Source organism: Centruroides vittatus, unplaced genomic scaffold (genome assembly GCF_030686945.1).
Source record: "Centruroides vittatus isolate TY-2023 unplaced genomic scaffold, ASM3068694v2 contig_1051, whole genome shotgun sequence".
Taxonomy (NCBI): domain Eukaryota; kingdom Metazoa; phylum Arthropoda; class Arachnida; order Scorpiones; family Buthidae; genus Centruroides; species Centruroides vittatus.
In genome coordinates this window covers 932,195-957,526 of record NW_027120680.1, presented here as the reverse complement: position 1 = coordinate 957,526, position 25,332 = coordinate 932,195, and the positions used below count along the sequence as shown (strand labels likewise).

At 31.7% G+C, this 25,332-nt stretch overlaps 3 protein-coding genes across 3 annotated transcripts in view; 2 read left to right on the top strand and 1 right to left on the bottom strand.

Annotated features, from left to right (window-relative positions):
* The window catches only part of LOC136971653 (papilin-like), a 136,364-nt gene that overhangs the window by 7,879 nt on the left and 103,153 nt on the right, over positions 1-25,332 (top strand). The window lies entirely within an intron of this gene.
* Positions 1,129-4,060, top strand: LOC136971536 (homeobox protein SIX6-like). Its single transcript, XM_067266001.1, has 2 exons — positions 1,129-1,780; positions 3,730-4,060. Exons 1-2 carry the CDS (start codon positions 1,155-1,157, stop codon positions 3,905-3,907), a joined length of 804 nt encoding a protein of 267 aa, XP_067122102.1. The 5' UTR covers positions 1,129-1,154; the 3' UTR covers positions 3,908-4,060.
* On the bottom strand, positions 5,756-24,738 carry LOC136971528 (ubiquitin-like protein 7). The gene is made up of 8 exons (XM_067265989.1): positions 24,528-24,738; positions 24,327-24,449; positions 21,718-21,794; positions 16,826-16,907; positions 9,833-9,890; positions 7,371-7,536; positions 6,363-6,635; positions 5,756-6,295 (listed from the first exon to the last, which is right to left on the bottom strand). Exons 1-8 carry the CDS (start codon positions 24,673-24,675, stop codon positions 6,149-6,151), a joined length of 1,074 nt encoding a protein of 357 aa, XP_067122090.1. The 5' UTR covers positions 24,676-24,738; the 3' UTR covers positions 5,756-6,148.

The window sequence follows — 25,332 nt, the reverse complement described above, 5'->3', positions numbered from 1 at the left end:
CACCCCTGCGGGGTGGAACCCATGGGGGAACACAAACCCCGGTACGACATCTCCTCCCACTTAATCTTTCGGACAGGGGAGTCTAAAGTACATCCCTATCGACAATGAACTGTTTGCGACCAAAGAAAAGAAAGAGGACAAAGGAGGACGTGTGAAAAAAGGTGCTAGTCCGGGCGTCAAGTGGCGAACGGACACAAATTGAACCAGGGATTGTAAAGCTCGCCATTGTCCTCGACGTTGTGCTTTTCACCGCCTTGGCTTCAGTCCGAAATTCTATTCTTGTCCGCGACAGATTACCCACTCCAGAGGTGTCTAACACTAAAGTTGATGGCATACGAACGTAACGGTCGAGATTAAATCTCTCGCCCCCTGTTAAAACAATGGTTTCTGAGGGTGCCAGGGTGTTTAAACGCTTCCCATTGGTCGGTCGAGGGGGAGAATTTATCAATCGATTCTATCATTCGCTCGGGAATTCTTCTTTTGTGTGTTAAACGGTGACAGAGATGAACTCCATTTTTTAAAGTACACCTCGCCATCGGTCGTCGCTTAAACTGATTGAATTTTCTTCAGAAATTAAGCGAAAATACATATATTATTGCCCTGTATTTTAAGTAGTGAACGTGTTTTTGTGGTGTAATCTTACGTATGATACGACGAAAACACGGATTTTTAGCGTTATAAACACTTCGTTTCGTGTTTAGGTTAAGCATTTTTCGTGACCAATATATTATGTAAGTCTAACTTTACATATTATCCTGTTTAATGTGTTCTATCCCTGTATGAAGAGCACCCATCGATGTTAGTATCCACGAGACAAAAGTCATAAATTTAGGAAATTTTCGTGTAATTGTGCCCACTTTTAGAGGTAAAAACACGTTTAAAGGGTGCGACACACAATCGAAGGACACAATCGAAAATTATATACAGTTTCCAATATCAAGAACACTACAATATACTTTCGAGTGGCACCATCGAGGAGGAAGTAACAAACAACATTTTGCCAATCACCACCCCAAAATAAGCCTTCTTTTCTATATACCACACGTCAATCACGAGCGTGACGAATTATAAGGGAGGAGTGCGACGTCACCCGGTAGGAGCGCATCGATTGGTAGATGGCAACCGTCATATAGAGAGATCACCTGGTGTTGCACATGACGTCCGAACCTCTTGCAACGTTCGTCTGTTCGCAGCCTTCTCAAGAAATGCCCGAATATTTGTCTTATGCAACGAATTCTACCTATTCATTGGAACAAATATCCTGCGTGTGTGACGTACTCCTTGAATCAGGAGAGATTCAACAGCTGAAGAACTTTCTTTGCTCCCAACGTTTGAACGAATCATCCAACAAGACATGCAATCAGTCGATCCTTAGAGCGCAGGCTGCTGTAGCCTACCATCTAGGAAACTACAAGGAACTGTATTCTATCCTAGAAAACAATACCTTCGATCCTAGGTACCACAAGAAGCTCCAGGATTGGTGGCACGAGGCTCATTATCACGAGGCAGAGTACATAAAAGGTAAATCCTTAGGAGCAGTCGATAAGTACCGTGTAAGGAGGAAGTTTCCTTTCCCTAGAACTATTTGGGACGGAGACGAAATTAATTATTGTTTTAAGGAGAAGTCTAGGAAGATCCTGAAGGAATATTATCGTCAAAATCATTATCCTAATCTTAACGAGAAGAGTGTTTTGTCAGAAAAAACTGGATTAACACTAACACAGGTCAGCAATTGGTTCAAGAACAGAAGGCAGAGAGATCGCACCACTAAGATCAATTCGTAAGTCACATTTTTCAATTCTAGGATCCTCCGATCCTGATTTTCTGATCCTATTTAACCATACTTTTGAGTTAGACACTTTCAGGCTATTTATAGGGGTTGTTGCTTCACTTTAAGGCTGTATTTTTGTTGACATTTAGCCTTAAAATATTAAGGATACAGTTTATAAGCCAGAAACGAACTTTTATCGCTCCTAAATTAGTGAATTTTCGTGTTTTTATTCCTTAAAACGTGTAGAATTTAGAACTAAAGACGTCCTTCCTACCCAATTACGTGGCAAATTTGGTGCTTTAAGAGTCCTAAATTTAGCAAAAATTAGTCTCTTTAACATACATGACACTAAGCAAAGGCGTTATACGAGAAGGATTGTTAACAGAACACTATATAAAGTCAGAAACCCGATCTGTGGTAATTTAAGACGAGATGCTCAGGATAAATTAGAAATCTTCAAAATTTTTTAGAAAATAATAGACTTTTTAAAGTAAATAGATGACAAGAGATCCACACCACAAAATTATGGATTCTTCCACAGGATCTTCGAAGGATAATGGTAGAGTTTTGACTAAAAGAAATGCTGTCAAGTATCCAAGTACGGACCAATGGAGAGAAGTTACAATGGAAGGCAAAGAAAGGTGGAAAGGGGGGTTATGTATACGAGCACCTCGCTTGTATACTTAGATAACAGTCTATATTCAATGGCGTAAGAAGTATGTTAAACGTTGAAAATCGAAGGGGGGTCTTTGTTAGAATAAATGCGGTCGTAGCAGACAGGATGAGAGTAATTTAGAAGGTCTGGGGAACCTCTTTCAATAGCGAAACAATGAGTTTGAAAGCAAGAAAGGTATATAAAAAGCTCCCTTTTTTCACTTTCCTCCAACTCAAAACATTTTTACATAAACAATTTTCATCTTTCTATAGATTTTCCACCAAATTCTCAGCCCCTTTCACTTTCTTCGCCTTTTCTGACGTTTCTAACCAGGCTCTTCCATTTTAAAATGCCAAAATGATTGATTTTTTTCGAGGTGAAAAGTAGTGAAATACTTATTTAAAATGAGCAATTGACAAATCTTTCTCATACTTGTAATACAAAACGAATATAAACTGTAATCGGTTCAAAGTTTGTTAAACAAGAGATGGAATCTCGTGTATAAAAAGGTTAGTGACATTCAAACAAAACGCTCGCATCATTTCTATTATATCTAAACAATACCTTCTGTATTTATTTCCATTTATATACACAGGTATCACCTACATATTAAGACACGTCACAAAGATATATTTTTCTCCCTACAGAGAAAAACCCACCCTAAAAGCACCGATTTCCGTCCTTACCAACGCAGAAAGCCGTATCTTTTTTACCCTATAAGGTAATAATTTTAGCCTCCGTTAATAAAGCAAAATCCTAATTTTTTTACCCTAAAAATCTCCTTATTAAAAGAGAAATCTCTACACTAACTTCGTTTAAACAAAGCAAAATCCTTACATTCTTCTTTCTAGTAATATTTGCCCTTGTTAATAAAATCCCTACGTTTTTAACCTTACAATATGCCATTTATTCAACCCTAAAACTCCAATTTTATTCCCTAAAAGATCTTGTTAATCGAACGATCTTACACTGTTGAAGGGCACAAAATTAATTGGCGTAGGGCTTAATTTGCAACGCAACATCCTAAATTTTATAATGTATGAATAATTTGAAGTATTGGCAGACAGAACAAATGGAATTTGCCTACTTTAGTCAAGTGTTAGTAATAACAATTAACAATATAAAGTTACAAAGTATCATAAACTGAACTGAAGTGAACCAAAACACGCATTTAATTGTTATGATACACTTGAAGGGTGATTCGACGTTTAAGGTTTTGTTTAAATTCAATTACGATGAGTCATAGATAAACTATAGAAAGGTTTCGTTTTACAAAACAGAAAACAATACTTTTTTCTTGCAGAAAAATTAAAAATTCCAACGAAAATATCAGAGAAAATCATCCAAACTGCTCCAGGAGGGACATGCCATTATCATCCGTTCAGTTTAAAATGAATCAAACTTATCATCATCCGCCTCAAATGCCTTACAACGATTGTATATCTACTTACTGCGCCTATCCGATTCATCATCCTGCATGAAGATCATCATCGTTGTCCTCATCATCCTCTTTCACGTATTTATCCTCATCTCTTCGGGGTGTTTTCTGCAACTACTTACGAAAATTCCTTCCATAAAGAGTTATTGATCTTGTATTTTTTAATATAAAAAAAAATATTTGCAATACAATTGAAAAATACTTTCCTATGTATTCAATAGAATCAATAAAAGTTTTGTGTATGTTTAAAGGTGTTTTATGCTCCTTGTTAAACAAAAAAATATATAAGGCCTCAGGCTATTAAAATAAGGTCTTAAATTTAGAATTGCGCTTTCTAGTGTTAATTTATATACACGTGTACAGAAATCGAGTTTCTTTAGATCCTTGTAACAAGTGATTTCAGGTCTGTTGGCCTTATAATAGGGCCTACAAACACAAACCTATAAGGCCTTATAGAGTAAATTTCCCAAAACAAAAACCGCTCAGATACGTTCTAAATTTGGAAAGGAAGATTTTAATAACGTAATTATAACAATTAACCCCCTTCTGTGACGTAGATTGTTAAGAAACTTGATTTATTACAAGCCACTCTGTTACAATATTGTTCTAAGTGATGGAAATTAGCGAAAATTGCATTAATTCCGAACGAATTCAATCGTTAAATCCATATAAATTCCATTATAAACGATTCACTTAATACATTTGGTGTATCGTCCGACCGTCAGTCGGTCCGTCGTAAATGAGATTACCTTTTCAACTATCCTATAAGATTAACTTGGATTAGTGAGGGATGGATTAACAAAATTAGGTTCAACTTATCAGAAAGGGTTGCTATCAACGACGTAATTAACAAAGAAAAATGAATAAATTTAAGAAAAATAAAGGATATTTTTCTTAAAATATAACCGAATTTGCATAAAGACGCCTGAAAAAGTAGGAGGGGATGAGAACAAGTACAGAACTACCCAACAGAGGGGTGGTTTCAATAGTCAAATCTCTTATTGGCTAACTTGTACAGCTGAATCCTCCTATCACGTGTTCATTTTTTTTTAAATTCGACCTTCGAGGGGGACTAAAAGGAATAATTTTGAAGTTAATTATGTTTTTATTTTGTGCTTTGATGTAATTGGATCCCTTCATACAAGTCAGTTCATCTTTCTGATCCACACAAATGGGAAAAATTAGTGGTGTGTGTGATTTAGTAATGAATGGAACCCTTTAACCTTAGAGGAAATGAGGAAGGATTAAAGAATTGATCCAAAAGGTCATTTCGAAAGGTCGAGTTATGGTCCATTTGCCATCGGAAAGGGTTTGTTAAACTGAAATTTTTGTTATATGCATTATTTTTGTGTTAAATATTGTTTTATTTATAAAAAAAACAAAAGGTAATGAATTTTATGTACAAATTTCAGGATAAAACAATTTTTAGATGTAATTTTAAACCTTTCACGAGTAAAATGTAAGTTTTTATAGATATTATACGATTAATTTTAAAAAAATGGCAACTTTTTAAAACTTAATTAGAAATTAACCTTTATATTTTCAAAAATTCCTCAAAAACGTTACTAATTTTTTATATTCCGCATAAAAATAGTTCTGTATCAGTGTTAATTATGGTTTATTTTTAATAACGAATTTGATTTTTTTATAAAAAGTATATTATTATCCAGTGGCAGTTTAATCTGTGCAATAGTGGATTCATGCGGCTCCATTTCGGGTAAGTTTATGTAACAAAAAACTCCCATTAAACAGTGTTGAGGAGACAAATTAGTGTCCTAGGGCCCTTAAAGTGGATACTAGACAAAAACTGTAGATTATGTATATCAAAAACCAGCGCTGGTCTTGTGTGCCCATGCTAATTTGGCACTTTGATATAATTTCCAAGAGAATGTTATTCAATTTATCCAATAATTTCATTTTTATTAACAAAAGCTTCATTTCTACATATTTTTTACATATCACAGATGATATAAACAAAATTTATAAAAGTTATCTAACTTGTAAGAATTTATAATGTCATTCCTATCATCATATAAATTTGTAAATGGTTAAAGTTGAGCAATTTTCACAAAAATTTTTAGTTTTAACCATCTAATTAATTTTCTCTGACTTTTACAGTTATATTGTACATACACTTTAAAAAAAAACGTTTATACAATGTTTAAATCAGGATAATTTTAAAGTAATAACTATAAATAATTTGTTACTTTGCATTCTATGAGATTATTTGGCTACTGATGTAAGTTTATACTTCGGCTATGACCTTTTACTAGAGGTCGCCGATTTACATTTCTTCCGGAACGTTTCTTTCTCCGAGATCTCCGAATATGAGTTCCAGAGCCGCGTGAACGTCTCCGCCGGTGGCTTCTAGGGCTCTGAGACTGATCGAGTCGTCGGAAATCCCCATGTCTCTCAATTGCTGCAACTGAGACTGTAAAAATTGTTTAACTTTAATTACTTGTATTGCCTCTCTGTAATTTATATGTAATACTATATACCTGGAGACTGCTTTGTCCTTGAGTAACCACCCCCAAAGCATGCTGCATGGCTTGGTTGAACATTTCGGAAGTGATCATGCCTCTCGGTGTGGGAGGAGGTGCGTGTAACTGAGGAGAAGGAGGCGCTTGGAGATGGGAAGAGGAAGACTGTCCGTCCTGTTGAGAATTATCCGTCGTCCTGGGGCTGCCCGGGGTGGCGGCAACTGCCGCTAGTGCGGAGGCTAACTGTGCCGGAGTAATGGGACCCGGAGATAGCATTTGGCTACCCATAGCCTGAAAATATAAAGTTAGATTGCGATAAATATAAAAAGAGAATGCTTGGCTATTCTTTGGATCCGAGAATTACGTGAAACCGTGATATAAAATTTGCAAAATATTCACGAAGAATTGCATTAACAGTTGGTATACTTTACTATCAATATTTGTCACTGATAGAAATTTAAATATGTAACATATATCCAAATTCTGAAGTAAAAAAGAAAAAATTTAAAATATGAAAATTAATTACGAGTATATTCTTGAACATAGTTAAATGAATTATAAATATAAATTTGACTGTTTAAGCAATGTTTCAATCAATGCTATCAAATATTTGAAGTAAATTATACATGTAAAAATATTAGCTAATCACTAAATTAAAAAAATAAAAGACAATCAAACATATTAATGTGAAAATGTATCATTAAACTGTATGTTTTCATGTTAAATGTATCTGATCATTATAGTAAGAAACGAGCAAATCTTTTTATATATATAAGGTAATGAATCAAATAATTAGTTCAGATAAATGAAGAAAAACAGTTAAACACATATTTAATACCATATATTTGAAGATCATATGAACATTTAATCACAAATCTTTCATAACTTGAATCTCTCAAATAAAATTTCTTTACTCTGAAGAATCAAAACTAAATAATTTATGTTTTGAATCATTTTACTACTTTTAAACTAAATTGCATTTAATTGTGAAAGCATTATTAAAAATAAATTAAACTTTAAACATACTTGATCCTGATCACTCTCCATTTCGTCTTCATCGCTCAAAGCATCGAGAGAATAAGAGATCATGGGGGCTGCATTTGTAGCTCCTTGTGACGAAGATGCTTCTTCGTGAAACGCAGCTGCAATATGAGTAGCAGCTTCAGCTAATGAAGGGTGTAGTTCAACAACTCTGCAGAGAAAAATAAATTATTATAAAGTATTTTTGATCTTAACTTAATCTAAAAAATAATTGAAAAGCTAAAATGGTTAGTAAAATAATTGTTAACTATGCTAGAATAGGATTTTCATATGAGAGTAGGCCTTAAATTTTACTTCAACCCAACACATTTATGACCTTTAAAATATGTTCATTAAATTATGGTTGACAAAACTTTTATTAACATAACCAATCAAAAACATTAATCGAATAATGTTGAGGATTTTTGATTAAAAAAAAATTACATGAGTTTATTTTTAAGAGAGGTTTTCTAGTGTGATGCAAGATAAATATTAATCACCCAAACTGTAATTTATATACAAGGTAGAGTCAAAAATGAATTAAACTTTTGGCATAGGTTTTTAAACAACACACAGAACATTTTTACTCTTTTGTAATCCCACTTTCAAAATAAGCTCTTCCACAGTTATACATTTCCTTTGGTGCCCGTAACTGCCTCGGAAGACATTTTTTGTAATATTTTTAATGACTTTCATTAATGCCTCTTTCCCATTTGGTTACTATCAGTCATTTACAGTTAATAAATATCCAACTAAAAAGAACATAATAATGAAACTTACAATCCACGAACCAATTACCGTTATTCACACCAGGTAATTGGTTCGTGAGTTGTAAGTTTTATTTACATTCTGGTGTTGTGTGGTTGAACACGATAATGCTTCCTCAATCTTTTCATTTTCTCTTATTTTAATCTTATTTTTTACCTCCACAAACTTAAACTAAAAGAGATGTTAAAAAATCAGGCTCCAACTAGTAACAGAAGTGAGAGTTGCAATAACAAGAATCTGTGTATTTGTAATAAAACCTGTGTCATAACTGATCCATTTTTCACTTTACTTGTATTGCATATATATTTGTCTTATAATATGTGTTAATTATTTTTTAAAGTGTATCCATCACTACAATTTTTTGAACACAAATTCTGAATTTCTCATGCAAAATTTCTTAATTCTTCACATCAAATGTTTTAAAAACACAAAAAAATTATCTTAACTTAAATTTAAACTTTTCAAGAAAAAAACCTAATTTCAAAATATTAAATATGTGATTATAATTTATTAACTTATCTGAGAAAATCACTATAATGTTCTGATAATTGCTAAATATTCTTATATAAAATTTTATTATTGAAATTTATATAAAATACAAATTACAGTAGTATCTCATTTTAACACATTGCAAAAGCAATGAAATTTTTTCCAGACCCTGCCAAATCGATGTAATTTTACCTCCTTTTAGCAAATCTGTAACTCGGAATAATGGATTTTTTTCTAGCCCATCCATTGTAAACTTTGCATTTTTTCTACGTTTAGTTAATATTTGGGTGTTTCTGGAAATTTTTAGGATGCACTTGTTACGTACAGTACAATCGAAGAACTGTACAAAGATAGTCGAGCGGGCTGATATGATTAAGGAGGAGCCATCTAGCAAACATTCTGACGCCAATCCAAGTGTAGTGCCAAAATTTAGCAAAGCTGCCAAGTCTTTCCAAGTTGTAAAGACCTTTCGAGTTTTAGCATAAAAGAACAGTTAGTGTATGACATTAATATCAAATGATTGTTGTATTTAATGAGCAAAAAAGTGGCATCAAAACAAACCAAGACAGATGAACTTTTTGACAAATTGCAAAGTTGAGTGAAGTGCCAAGGAGCTATGCGATCTTGTAACATACATGTTTCTATAGACCAGCGTTTCTCAAAGTGGGCAATAACGTCCCCTTGTGGGCGGTGAGTAAATCTAGGGGGTGCTGGAGGCAGGGTACTGAATGGTGACCAAAGGCAAAAGTTGGGGTCACTGACAGCCGTTCCCTTTCTTCTGTTAAATGGATAAGAGGAAACATTGTGTTTAACGGTTTCCAGATGTTGAGAACAATGCACGGTAAAGGCACAAAGTGTGAGATTCATAGAAAAGTTTTCCTAAGAATATTTCCAATCCTTTCTCACATAAGAGAAAATGGGTTAGGGGGTGTTTGATATAACTTTACGGAACAAAGGGGGCGGTGAATCAAAAAGGTTTGGGAATCACTGCTATAGACTAAAGAACAGAGATCTCAAAAAATTGAATAATTTCAAGTATTGGCATTTCTTATATGTAAGGGATTAAAAAACAGAAATTTTTTTGAACAACAAATATTTTCCTGGGTATCTGGGAAATCCGTTTTTTGCAATATAAGAGATTCTCAGACAATGGATGATTTTCGGCAGCCCGAGCGATCCATTAAAATGAGATTCTACTGTAATTCTGATACCTCTGAATATGAACAGGATCAACTAAAAGTAGCAAAAGATCTGGATCTTGAAGCATTGCTAAATTAAAAAAAAATTTATAATTAAAAAAATGATATTTTAATTATAAGAAGCATTATAAATAATGAGATTTATAAACTAAAGATATAAAAAGATTTCAACAATTTAAAGTGTGTTAAAATATAAATAATTTAGATTTTTTTTAAATATATTAATATATTAAAATTTTTAAAGACTGCTGTACTGACATACTTTAATTTTGATTTAGTTTTAGATACTAAAATAAAAGTAAGAGTTTCATAATTAAGTTTTTTTAACCTATTATAGAATGATGTTGCAATATTAAATATTTTTATAAGGGACAATAGGATATTGTAACATATTTCCAGATATAAATGATTCAGATACATGTTTAGAAACTTTAGTTTGTAACAAAAATATTTTACTTAAAATACATAAACTGGAAAACTATGAAATAAAAAAATAAAAATAGTTTTGTGTAAAATCTACTTTTGGTCAAATCAATTTAAATTGTAAAAGAAAATTAAAAGTACTACTTAAAATATCAATGCTAATTAGTTTACTCTCTATACAGTATGTTCTCAAATTACACAAAAACTGTAACCTAGGTCGTGTGTAGCCGAGCCGACTCTAGGCGGGTACAATGTGTAACCGTCATGCAAGCGCTAAGGCACAAAAATTTTAAAAGACGACAAAATTTGCCCAATTTTTCCTCCATTCTAGTCTGATAAATACATATTTCTTGTATTGTATTTTTTAGAAATTAAAAATTAAAAAAAAATTTAAATTCAAATAAATCTAAAAGGACATCTAGATAGAAGTTTATCGGCCTTTTATATCTTAAAACTTGGATGAAAGTTGTCGAGTGTAGATTATTAAGTATAGACACAAAATCTGTACGCGCTTATCCAATACACTCGGGTTGTTTGATGACACCCAACAACTAGCAAAAAGGAAATAATCGAAATTTTTTATTGTTTAGGAATCCCACATGAACACTGCACATGAAGCATTAATTATGGAACATTTTAATCATTAATTCATTCTGTAACTACTGAATTTCCTTTTAAATAATATTAAAAGATCAAAAATAACATAAAATAATTTGGTTAATGTTACCTTAGGTGCCAAGATGGCAGCTTGCCTCTGATTCCAGCAAGGAAACAGTGGGACGCTTATTCTAACCTAACCTATCCTAATAAATTACCATAATTATTAGCAACCAAATTATTAGGATAGGCTAGGTTAGAATGTGTCCCACTGTTTCCTTGCTGGAATCAGAGGCAAGCCACCAACTAGGCACCTAAGGTAACATTAACAAATAATTTTATATATTTTCTTAGCTAAAAATGGAAATAATGAAACTTTTTGAATGGGAATACAAACAAAAACAACAGTGAAAAGAGGAGCAAATAAAGAAAAATCAAACGTTGTTAGAAAATTATTTATTTAAAGCTAACTGTCAAGAAACGACCAACGAAAATCAAACAGATGTTAAAAACAATGAATTGGAATCTGAATTTTCAATTGAAATGATTGATTTTATTGCACTAGCATCTGAAAGTGTTGACCAATTGAATGATTCAATCTCTCTTGTTGAAATTAATCCGACAGTTAAACCAGCAACTGAATTAGTTGCACAGAAAATTGTTCTGGTGATATCGTTGATTGGCCAGAAACTTATGACCAAAGTTTTATTCAACAAACTGTCATAAAGGGACCTGTCAGTTTCAATAATAATTTGAATCAATATCCTAAAAACTCTGAAAATTTGTGTTTTTCTAATCACTATTTTCACTGAATCATGGAAAATGATGAATGCATTCAAAGATTGTGGTTGGTTTATTCAAAAAAGGCTGATAAAGCCTTTTGTTATTGCTGTAAAATATTTGGTTCAATTACAATCATGATGGCTCGAAATGGTAAGAACAATTGGTGACACATTTCTCAAATTTTAAAAAGACATGAGCAAAGTATTGAACATTTTGATAGTTTTAGGAATTGAAAGGAACTGAAAAATCAATTGCAAAAAGGGATATCAATGGACACTTTGATGAATAAAAGTTTGCAAAAGGAAATGGAATGTTCGGAAAAGGTTTTAAGATTGATTGCATTGACAATGATGATGGCACAACAAAATATACCATTTAGAGGTTCATCAGATAGAGTTTACGAAAAAAATAATGAAAATTTTTTAAAAATTTTGGAATTCTTACTTGAATTTGATCCAGTTATGGCAAAACATTTAATGAGAGCTAAGGAAAAACCGAATTATGTTCACTATTTAGGAAAAACCATTTAAAATGAAATTTTGGAACTGATCAGACAAAACATCAAAAGTAAAATTTTTAAAAAAGTGCAGGATTCTAATTATTATGCATTTGGACAACAGGCACAAGCCATCAGGAACAAATGTCAGTTATGATTCAATATGTTGAAGTGGATCCCAATAATAATACTCAAATCAATGAAAGTTTTCTTAGATTTCATTTAATTGAAGGTTTAACAGGAATTGAATTGACCCATGCCATCATTAATTCAATGGAAAAATACACTTTATCAGTAGAGAACATTAGGGGTCAAAGTTATGACAATGATACCAACATGAAAGGTATTTGAAATTGCATTCACGCTCACATTTTGAAAAAAATACCATGAGCAATGTACATTGCATGCCTCAATCACACTTCGAATTTAGTGGTGAATGGCAGATGAAGCTTTAGAGAAAAAAATTAACAGATGGAAATAAACGAGACATTTCTGAAGAAGAATTAAAGATAGAACCGAAATCTCTTGCATCCTGGCTCAACGAAGATATAGATCCAGAGAAATGTTTGAATTTTATTTACAAAAACAATTTGAATGAAATTTATATCTATCACATTAAGATTGTACTACTTGTTCTGTATGCATACCTTGGTAATTATGTATGTAATCAGTTTTGTTTATTAATTGAGTTGCTGGTGCTCACAAATCCCCTGATCCCTTCCCACTATCCTATCTAGCTATATTTCTCCTTCACTCTCGCTTCTTAAAAACACCTTACTTCTTCTTTCACTTCCGGTTCTGGGGCTATACCTCCAAGTGCGGCCTGTACTAACCTCTATGTATCACATTAAGATTCACGTTAACATTGCCCATTACAGTTGCTGCTGCAGAATGAAGCATTCTGAAGCTTAAAATAATTAAAAACTATTTTAAATCAATGATGAGTCAAGAAAGACTTAACAACTTGGTGATGATTTTGATTGAAAGTGCCGTTGTTAATAATTTAAACATTCAAGATTTGCAATTGAAACTTGCAACAGTGAAAGCTCAAAAAGTTACATTTTAAATATAATTATTTCCTGGTTTTTTTTGTACTAAATTTTAATTTTATTAAGTTAATTTTTAATTCATTATAAATATATATTCTTATAAATTGTCACTGAATTTTCAAAAAAAGGCAGCAACATAAAAGTTTCACGCGCTCTCAAAATTTGTAGAGCCAGCACTGTGTGCAATGTTCCCTTTAAACTGCGCGGCTGCACACTGCTCAAATTGTTGTCGCATAAAACTTATGTGCCGCGCAGGTGAGCAGGCACACTGATTTGAATTGTATTAATTGATTTATTAATTGATTGTTGTTTACTTATTTTTAAACTCTGTCTGCAACATGATTATTGCTATACATTAAATCATTGACAAAAGATAATACTTTGTAAGGAAGTATGTTTTAAAATGAATTTAATCTCTACTTTATAATTAATTATTTTAATTTTTATAGGAAAAAATAAGATATTATATATATATGCTCAGAAAAAATTTTGCTCAGAATCTGCTCAGCAAAAATTTTTTTTGCTCAAAGAAGTATATGTTCCGCTCATCTACAAAAAAAATTAGAGGGAACATTGACTGTGTGTAGCATTGGAAGACATAGGCAGATTTAAAATCAAACGATTCCTACTTTAATGATACAAAGTAATATTGCGATAATCTTTGCAAGAAATACAAACATACTTTATTGAAGGAAATTAGTCAGCCCTATGATATGGATAAAGAAATTTTGAATTTAGAATGCAAGCAATATATGAGGACAATGTATGTTTTAATTAATTAAGTAAATCTGTCCAAACAGTCAAAGCCTATTCATTAAGAGCATAATGCTTCCAAAATAAACAATGCGACTAACAATTTACAGTAAGATATGTTCTTGTCCAATATATTTTGGCAAATAACTTAGAATCCAATTGTACCAGTGTTGGCATTTACTGGAGGTAATACATCAGTTTTCTGTTAAGATTTTAATAATGACAATTTCTATGCTGATCCACTAACAATAACAGTCTCTGACAATTCTGATAATTGACACTGTGGAAGCTTTAAGGACTGAAAAAGCATTTTTAATTAGATTGAGGAAAGATAAATATGGAAGAAAAAAATTTGATATTGTGGTTAGGCAAGGGATTGTTAACATTAATATGGGCTTTCTCTAAAATTAAGAATGCTCCCTCTTCACCCATAATAGCTGAAAAAGCTTAGACTGTGCTCACACTGCCAAAGACAGCAACCACAGATCCTAAATGATAATGATGGTGTGTCTTTCATTGTATTTATTCATTGCCAAAGCATTCACATTGTTCATTAGTTTTCTGCAACTCATGAGATTAGCTGCTCCTCCATCTTGTTCAAAAAGAATAATGGGAATTTCACATTGATTGACCAATATCGTTGTGACAATGACAAATGTTGAATCTTGGCTAACTTTTGAACAATGAATGACTAAGAGAAAAATGCAACAACAACAACTAGCATGAATGTTTTACAAAAACGAGCAATAAAAATAGTTTTTGTTACCATCGTTGGCAGGGTGAATTCAGCCTTACAAAGAAATCCTCCATGACCACAGTTAATGTTCAACTTATGAACACTTCTTAAGAAACAAACCCTGCCAAATTCAACATTGTGGCAATAATTAGAACCTCATTGCACTGATATGATTCTTTGGCACCTTTTTCCTTCTGATCTTCCATATCTTCATAATATGTACAAATTAAATTACAAATTATCCAGCTTAATCTATATAGATAGTGTGCAGTTTTAACTGTTTCTTGAACAAACTAATTTGCAAATCTCAATCTGGATTCAATAATATCCATTCTATTTGTATCAACTGGAATTTGTGTGCATTCCTTCACAGTATACAACATTCCATTTAAGCATCTTTCTATGGTTCTGGGTTCAGCATGGAGTTTAGCTGGTTATTGTTGGAGTGAGCACGCATTTACTTGCATTAAATCAGACAAAAAAAAGTACTCTCCAAGATATGGTGAAGTCAAGCACACATGTCTGTATCAATCTTCAGGTGTATTCTTCACAATGCATCCTTCTTTCACAAAACATCTAACAATGTTATAAGCAGTTTGCTGTTTCACCTTCAGTGCTTTTTAGGAAACCTTTTGCATAAAAAAAGGCAGCAATGATTCACTGACTGCATTGTCATCACACACATTTCTTACCACAATCTTAAATTTGTCACTTGTTCACAAACATCTATATACCAATGTAAGTAACTCTATTTGCATATTAAACATAATTATGGTTACAACAATATCATATCTTTGTGTCCATGTAAAATCGACTGGAGTCGAAGTCTGATTGTTATTTTCATTTTGGGGTCTTTTTTTTAAGGATAGAAACTCCCCATAAAACCCCAAAATATGTTAAATTCAAAAATAAAGACCAAAATATACTAATTTACATAATTGACTGATCCTGTGACGTGCGTATATGTAAATAGGGTAGTGCGGAGTTACACCTGTAAGCAGATAAAAGATGACACACCCATTCAACGGTGTGGTGTAGCTCCTGACAGTAACCTTCATTAAAGTGAATTGTTTGGCATTCTTTGTATTGTTAGCTCATAAGAAATGTATTTTTTGTTTATTAATTTGGTGGAAATTTAATTACTTGTAAAAAAAATTTCTTTCATTGATCAATTTATTTATTTTGTATATAATTGATCCTGACTTGTTTCTTTTTAATATTTGAAATATATAAGCAAAAATCCACAAAAATATTTATTAGATTAAACAGTATTGTATGTATAGGCAACAATGATAGTGGCAAGAAGTTGGTAATAAGTAAAGTATTATTTGGATCATTGTATTTTGCTTTCCCATTAAGTTCAGGCCTGATTAGAATCCTAAATTGTGTAACCCTGCCTTTTTGTGTTGCGCAGTATGTTACAATTTCCCAAAATGTATCTGAGAATAACATATCTTACTGTAAATTGTTAATTACATTGTTTATTTTGGAAGTTATGCTCTTAATGAATATGCTTTGAGTGTTTGAATGGATTTACTTAATTAAAAAAATACATTGTCTTTACATATTGTTTGTGTTCTAAATTCAAAACTTCTTTGTCCATATTGTAGGACTGACTTATTTTCTTGAAAAAAATTTGTTTATGTTACTTGCAAATGATTATTGCAATAAGCATATCATTTCATTTCATTATGATAAAGGAAATTGCTTGATTTGAGATCTACATACATCTTTGATTTGAGATACATCTTTGATGTTTTTAAAATGCTACATGAAATGAGTTATACCAAAATATAAGTACAGTATACTCCCAATTATCTGGGCTAATAAGGGAGAGAACATGCATGAAAAACACGAATAATTCAACACTTATTTCTTAGAAGGAAATGAAGCCTGGAGACCATAGTCAGAAATTTCTAGAAGCTTTAATTCATATTTTCCCACCTAGACAGCATCATTTCATTTAAACAAAATAGCTTATTTAAATGAAGAAAATTTTGCGTGATTGGTGCAACTTTCTTTGGCAAATTTTGTGCAAAAAAAAAAAAAAAATAAAAGGAGGGAAGGCTGCTGCATTTATTAAAAGTACCTATGTACAACCATTATCTTTTCAACATTTCTTATAGAAGTATTTAAAAATTAATTACATTTATTTAAATAATATTTACCTATAGCAATCGGATCATCAGCTAATCCTGGCGTAGCTGCAATAATGTTTTCCATTACTTCGGGTTTACTAAGTTGTTGGATCTGAAACAAAATAAGTGATATATTTTATTAAATTTATCTATTATATTGAATGAATTCCAAGGTAGACAGTTTAGACAAGCATACAAAAAAATAAACTACACAAACACCATTATTGTATTACTAATAATTAAAATAATGGCAAATCCGACCACGGCACACAGTTTGGGAACCACTGTTTAATTATTTGGAAATTCAAATTAAATCATCCAAATAATGAAACAGGTCTACCGTATAATTTGTCTCTCAACATTAAACTAATAAATCAATGTAAACATTTTTAGATTAAAAGAACACCTTAATTTAAGCAGGTGTTATTATTGTAGGAGAGCATAAACAATTATACTTTGATGTAATATGCTTATTAATAGAAATAAAATTAAAGTTGATAGCACGAATACCTATTTTTAGTACAAAACACTAATTAAAGAACTTTATGATGTCCAAAAATGCTTTATTTATTTATGACAACAACAGTCGTGTCAGTTGTGCTGAAAAATTATTTAAGAAATGAATAAGTTTTTTGCAAAAGGATAAACTTTAAAATATATTTCAACACTAACACTTTTAATTTTATAAATTAAATATAATAATTATATAATAAACGACATTAATAAAAAGATATGAAATATTTGATACTAACATTTAATTATATATTGTAACCAAAAAGTCTGAAGATTGGGTTTTTTTATAATTCTGGCATAATTTTAAAGATGGGCATTTTCAGCATATAATGCTATTCTATATAAAAAAAGGAAAAACACAATGCAAACATGTAAAAAATTGTGCAAGGTGTATGAAGAAAATGCCATCAAATAACAAGTGTGCCAGAAATGGTTTACAAAATTTTGTTCCAAGGATTTTTCAACTCCTAGATGGATTGCGTTCTGGTGGGTCACCAGAGATTCACATTAATCAAGTGAAGTGTTTAATTGACAATAATCTTCATTACATAGTGCAAAAAATTGCATTATTGAATAAAGATATTTACTTTCACAAAAAGAAACTATTTTCTATTTACGTGTTAAAAACTGCATGAACTTGTTGACCAACCCAAAACAATTATGCCATTGACTGTCAAAGAAATTTAGAAACTTGCATGTAATAATACAAAAAAAAAATCTGGCATGGTCCAGTCTAAAGTTTTAACATTTTCTTATCCGAAATAAGTAAACAAACTCCAACTTTTTGCACTCGGGTTCAAGTATCTTTGCATGACCCCAATTTTTATCATTATAATTTTTACTAGGGCTGTGAAATCAGTAGATCAAGACCTCGACTCCAGCTCTGACTCAGAATTTTAGAAGGTCCGACTCCAACTCCTGCCTTTAAATAATAATTTTAAATATACAATGATTATATTAACACAGAATGTCATTTCATCACTACCAAATAAATCACCAGTCAACTTTTTAAGCATTTTAAAAGTAAATCATCAGGTATACCTATTGAAACTGAAAGAACTTATTTTTTTTCCAGAGAGTTTTTCATTACCTCTACTGTCTCTTCAACCATATACTGACACACAAAATGTTTTTCATATGTGGTTGCAGTAAAGTATTCAATCTTGTATAAGTCTTTTCACAAATCAAACAAAATCTTACATTACAGGAGGCTCCTATAATGCAAGACAGAAGATTAATGCTCCTATTAGGAGCTTAATATAAAGAACAAAATAAAAAACATGAGTCAGTCAGTCCATTTTTACTGCTTGATTCCTCTAGTAATGAATTTGCTTTTGGCTCCAATTCTGATTCTACAGCCCCAATTTTTTACATAGAAAAATTCATTTCCTTTTTCAACATAACAAAGTTAACTTTATTGAGGGCCCCCTATATTTACAGGACCCCAGGATGATGACTCATGCACCTTTTCCAAATATGTCTCTATTGTGTAGTACAGAATAGAAACTTGTGACACTATCATTTAGTATCCTTTAGTGTCTAGTCCAGGGCTGTGGAGTCGGAGTAGTGGAGTTTTGGTATTTTAGCTGGAGTCGTCAAAAATCCCCCCAACTCCGACTCCTTTTCCAACTTGTTATGTATATAAAACACGAAAAAGTATTTCAATCGTGTCACATTTGACTCTCCGAGTATTTTTGCAAATCTATACGTTTGGAGATCTCTCGAACCCAAAAAATATCAAATAAAGGAAAAAATTTGTGCGTCTACGCGCGTATGTTGGTGTCTAATTTGTTTAATTTCTTTATTCTGCTCTGAACTATTAAACAATATCTCAGAATGAGTAAAGTTTAAGAAACAAAATTTGGCACAGCAGTGTGTGTATAAAGGGCATTAATGCTATTAAATTTTGGTTCTTTATTAAAGGTCGACAGGGTAGAGACATAGAAGGGGTCATGTGTCATATCTCCAGTGTGGTCAGACTTAATGAATATTTTACTCGTTATTAGCATTCACAATCTTATAATATAATCGAGATGGGTTAATAATAATAATAATAATAATAATACTGTAATAATAATGATAAGCTCAGAGTTCAAAGGGTTAAGAGTTGAAATTTGGTACACAGTTAGGATACATCATAAGAATGTACACTAAGAAGGAATTTTTCGAAATTCCTCTCGCGGGGGAAAGAGGGAGCTGGTTAAGAATTACCCCGAAAAACTCCGTTTTTACCATACTATTTTAGATGCAGTATTTTGCATTTATGTGAAAAATCGAACATACTTTTACACCCATCTAAAAATTCTCTAATTAGTCTAGGAAGAGAGAGGACCTAATTCTTGCACCGAGTGAAAACGGGTAAAATCGGCTATAATCTAAATATCTTAATCTTCGTTATTGTTACTTTTTGCATGAGCAACATCTGGCTCATCTGCTGGTTTTTTTTTATATTTTTTTTATAAAACTCGTCTCTACCTTCAAAATTAAGCTTGAGTTCTAATATGAGAACAGACAGAAAAGGAAATCTTACAAAATTTGAAGATGATATTTATTATGCGCTGGAAAAAATAAATCACATTGACCACTCTTCAAGTTTAGATGTTAAAACAGCAATACTGCACTATCCAGACATTATCCAAAATACAACATTGATTGTCACAGCATTGTCACCAGCCAAGTTTCGGTAGAGCGTTTATTTTCCGCTCTTAAAATTATTAAATATGATTTAAGAACTTCAGTGAATGCTGAATTAATAGAAATGATTTTTTTTGTAAGGAGTAATTCAGTTTATAACAGAGATGAAAAATAATAAATTAATCAACATGGCAAAATAAGCAACCTGTTTTTTACCAGTCTAAATGTTACATTTCTCATTCTTGACTTAGTTTAATGTATCTGTATACTTATATATTACCCAATATACTCGTATATTATGTACTGCACAACATTTTTATTAAACTAATTTGTTTGTATAAGAATGTATCTACTATTTTTATTTATACACGCTTACCAAATACCAATGCCATCATCAAACAAGTCAATAAATGTAAACTTATATATTCAGTAGATGTGTCAAATTTTAATGTTTAATTAATTTTTGAAAATCGTTTTATTTTGTATTTTTTAAAAATAATCAGAATTGTTGTCATTACTACTTTCCCGGCTGTTATACAGTAAGGCCTATAACAAAGGAAAAGAATGACAATCAGTCAAAAAATGATTTTCTCAGATTTTTACGCTTTTGGACTCAGGAAGCCTTGAAACGTAGAGAAGTGCAAAAGCATTCGGGGTTTTTTCTGTATGCATGGATGTTAGAATGTGTACCAACCGATTTAGTTCAACCATTTTCAAGCTTAATAACTCCTGTGTTAAATCATCCAACTCCGATTCAAAATTGTGCCACCCATACAGTCTAACATTCGTACATACAGAAAAAAGAAAAAACCGAATTTTTTGCAAATCTCGACATTTTGAGGTGCCCTGAGTCCAAAAATGCGAAAATTTGGGATGGGATCATTTTTTGAACGATTGTTACACTTTTCCTCTGTTACATATAACAACAGAAAAGTAAAAATTATCATATCGACATTACTTAGAGGCATATTTTAGCTTTGGAATAAAAAAGTTTCTACGTTCTATCTTTATTAGAACTATATTTATTGATGCTAATATTCTGAGGTCACAAGATGGTGTCAGAATTTTCGGTCCTACTTTGTTAACAAGTTCGCCCTTGGTTGGAGTCGGAGTCAAATTGTAAGACAAAGTCGGAGTCGTGTAAAAATCTACCGACTCCACAGCCCTGGTCTAGTCTATATATATAAAGTCTTAGTTCATTGTGTTATAATCATTGTATTTCATACAAAATAGTGATCTAGCAAAGCAAAAACAAAACAATTTTAGTAAATCATTAAAATTTTACAAGCACTCAAGAAATATATTCACAGAGTAAGATCAGAAAGAATCAAAAGAATCATCTTTTTCTTGCACTATAATTACACGAGAACATACTGTAGTAAGGAAATAGTCGATGCTTAAAAACCTGAAATTAGATTATTCTATCCCCTCCTTACATCATCAGATTTCCCAAAATTAAAGGTGATGCTGAGAAGTCGACTTTTCAGTAGATGTCTGCTTTATAGAAATGGAATGAGGGGGAAAAAAAGGGTCTTTTGTATATAGAATGCAAAAATGGTTAAAATTTTGAAAAAATGTATCAGTCTAAATGGTTGTTATGTTGATCAATCAACTCTCAAATAAAAAATTGTTCAATAAATATTGTTTTAAATAAAAAGAAAATGAAATGTAGAAGATCAAATTGGTTTTTTGACAATAAAAAAATGAAATGTTTAATATATTTTGTTATAAATATCTGAATGAAACTAAGCTTTTAAAGAAACAAAGCTTTTTACCATTGTTCGAAATGCTGGATTCATCAATGCTGTTCTCAACGCAATAACTAATTGCTGAATTTCTTCTTGACTCAGTCCTATATAGAAGAAAAATTTTATAAAATATTTTACAATTTTGAACAAGTTAAAATTCAATTTACAAATCAAAATTTAGTACAACAAAATTAATACTATAGTGTGTCTATATTGAGTAAATAGCTAAGATACTGTACGTGTAAAATAATTACATAATAAATGTTTTAAATGTTTATTATGTAATTATTCTTGTGCCATAATTATTTTAATTGTTACATAATATTTATTTTAAATCTAGAGGATCTAAAAGTTTTAAATTTTAGAACCTAATGATGCTACTTATACAGTAAACTTTATGCCTAGCAGTATAATTGCTTTATACACAAAAGAAATGAGATTACTGTTGCCAAGTCCTTAAATTCTCCCCCGATTATACCAACCACCAAACTAAGTCAACATCCCCAAAAATGTTCACATTCAAATTTAAAGTAAACACATATATAGTAAGTCTATAACTTATACAGATTCATAGATATGCAATACACTTTAATTTATGACTAACAATATTAAGTACCATTTTGAATGTAAATAACAGACAATAAAACCATTACTTTTTCCAATGTTAACTTTTTATAAGCAGAAGCTGTTTAGTAATAAAACTAAATAGCTTCTGCTTACAAAAAGTAATAAGAGTAAGATGCTTAAGGAAGAGGAGCAGTTCAATAGAAAATTGCTTTGAATCAATGCAACTCATGCAACATAATCCCTAAAAGAAGCCGGTTTTTCTACGTGTCCCCTCGATCGTCGGAATAATCAGAAAAAGTATACTACAGCTCGAGTAATTCTTTTGAAAAATATTAAACATATTTTTTTATATCCATGTTTTGACCCATCCAAGAACATTTCAAATACATATTGTATATAAATTTTTATTTTAAAAAAGAACATATAACAACAGAATTTCTTAATTATTATTTTAATTTTTATTCTGTCACGTATCAGTTTTTATTTTAAATAATTTCTGGATGAATTTTGTTATAGTCTATTAATGTTAATTATTGGCTTTCAGAGGTTATATATATATTACTTCTTTCAATGCCAGTTGCCCTTTGTTTTCATTAAAAGCTAAAATTTTTAACAGAAAATCTTCAAGTATTCGAGGAAGCCGATATTGTTAACATATTTTGCAGCTATAATATAATCTTCTGCCTTATTATATCCATAAAAATGAAAGTTTCATATTGTCAGCCAATAGTAAGATTAAAAATTAACAATATATAGTTAATTATACATTTTGAATTCTATTATTAATTTATTTTAACTACTATTGCTCTTATAATTAAAAACTTAAAATTCTCTATCCTTATCATTGTTTTAAACCCATCTTTAAAACAGAAATAGTTAATTCCTAGAATGTACAAGTTACATAATTTACACCACTACTGTCAATATTTTTAGAACTCTTTGTTTACCGAATTTTAAGTGGAAGAAATTTTAACATTTTTTCTCATTCATTTAGTATGAAAGACACTTAACTTTTATATATTAAATTCAACTCTATGGACCAACAGAATAGAAAGTAGAAACAAAATCAGAGTATAAACAATAAACAAAATATTAATAATATAAACTACTTGATCTACCAGTAAATGATTTAATTACGTTACAACACTTATAAAAAATCTTTTGTCTTCACACTTAATTTTAATTTTTCGCGACAATACTCTCTATTTCGATAGCATCTTACCTCTGCAAGTCATACTATTTCTGTTAATGACAGGCCCACGCCAACCGTCTAACGAAATAACATAACTTCCGGTTCCCGTCGGACATCCGTACGTAACTAATTGGAGCCTCCTGCCCCTAAGCTTTTCGTATTCTGTCTCAACTTTCATCTATCTAACTCCATTCTCTAGATTAAGGAATGGCAGACAGACAGACGTCGGCGAGAATTTATGGGCCTACAATTTTTGAAAATTACAACCCCTATAATAAACGGCAGAGATGGCCGACTATAGATTTTTACGGGCGCTAAAGACTCTACGAGATCGACTGGAGAAGCATTTTGTAACTCGATCGGGATTTGCCCCACTAAAAAACCATTAGTACGCCCATACCTCTTTCAATTTTGTCAACTCGACCAAAGCGACTCGAGTTATCCGACCATTCTAATGGAAACTGGGCAACCGTCGACGGACTAGCAAAATGTCGATGCAAATAACAACCGAATGGCAAACATTCATACAAATTTACGCGGGTCTCCGGACCAAATATTCGATCGGCAAGGCAAAATCACATTTTAAGGACTCGAGCAACCGAAAAAAAAAGAGGAAACCGAAACGGTACCGTCACGAGAATGGACTAACCGAAACTGCTTCGAAGGCAAAAGTGTCCCGGTCGACACGTATCGTTTTGAAAGGGTAAGACGTAAACTCCAAAAGAAAGATTTTTCACCCCCCAGAATTGTAGACCCCTATCTTTAAGGGTATAAAATTGGAGAAAAATATAGAAACAGATATTCGACTCCCCGTCAAACGTCAAACCTTATTATTACGTAATTTAATATAAGGGTGAGTGTATTTTTTTAACTAGACCTGAAGACTTGGGTGCCGGTTCCGAGTGTTGTTTGGGCAGAACGTGGATGGTCATTCCGTGTTTGATACCGTAAGATTCTAACGTGTCTTCGGGTTTCAGACACTTTCCCAGACAAACCAACTCTGAAAGAAAGTAAAGTAAAGGTCGTTTATATTTAGTAAGCAGCATTCGGTGTTATTGACCCGGCGCCGTTTACTTACCTAAATCGTCTAACGGGAGGTTTAATTTCTGGCTGATTTCCTTCTTTACCGTTTCCACTTGTCCTTCTAAATTAACTCCCGATAGTTTATGCCGTTCGGCGATTTGTTTCGTTTGGTCGATTCGTACAGATACGTAGATCGTCGCCATTTTTCTTCTCTTCCATTCCAAAAGTAAACAAACGTCAGCCAGTGCCCTCTGCCGACAAAATTACTTTAAAAAGAAATAATAAAAAAATATTAAGAATTTAATCGTTTTTTAATTTTCGTCTTCAATTCTATACCGATTAAATGAAAATTCGATTTTAATAAAAATATAAAATATTTCTTTTTAATTCCAAGATAAAGAGTGATTATTTCAAATAAATCAAAATCCACATTCGTCGGGAATGGGCGGCCAATAATTTCTTTGGGAAAATGTTGTTTAGCTAGTAGCATTTCCGAAGAAGTAATTATTCGTGCAATGCATGGAAAATATGATGATGATTTTCCTAAAAATTCAGAATTGGGCAAATCTTAAAGACTTTCTGTCAAACAAATTTTCGAGATCAATAAACTCAGTCTCCGTGGTTTGCTTAAGCGTGCCACTTATTAGCTGATGGGAAATTTCTTGCAACAGAGAAATTTTCATTGTTCGATCTTCAAAAATAAAAATAAAATAATTTCTATTAAAGATTTATAAGCTTCCAGAACAACAGTTATGACATTTGAAATCTTATCTGCCATTGTTAATGTCTTGAGTTTCCACGTTTTCATCACAGCTTGATACTCCTCAGTTAATGGTATTCATTTGTATAGTACTTCGAGA

Excerpts from the sequence above, each read along its gene's own strand:
- LOC136971536 (XM_067266001.1), top strand. The coding sequence starts at position 1,155 with ATGACGTCCGAACCTCTTGCAACGTTCGTCTGTTCGCAGCCTTCTCAA. Across the intron at positions 1,781-3,729 it reads CGCACCACTAAGATCAATTC|AAAAATTAAAAATTCCAACG; the intron begins GTAAGTCACATT and ends TTTTTCTTGCAG.
- LOC136971528 (XM_067265989.1), bottom strand. The coding sequence starts at position 24,675 with ATGGCGACGATCTACGTATCTGTACGAATCGACCAAACGAAACAAATC. Across the intron at positions 24,450-24,527 it reads CCTCCCGTTAGACGATTTAG|AGTTGGTTTGTCTGGGAAAG; the intron begins GTAAGTAAACGG and ends ACTTTCTTTCAG. Across the intron at positions 21,795-24,326 it reads ACCGGCACCCAAGTCTTCAG|GACTGAGTCAAGAAGAAATT; the intron begins GTCTAGTTAAAA and ends TCTTCTATATAG.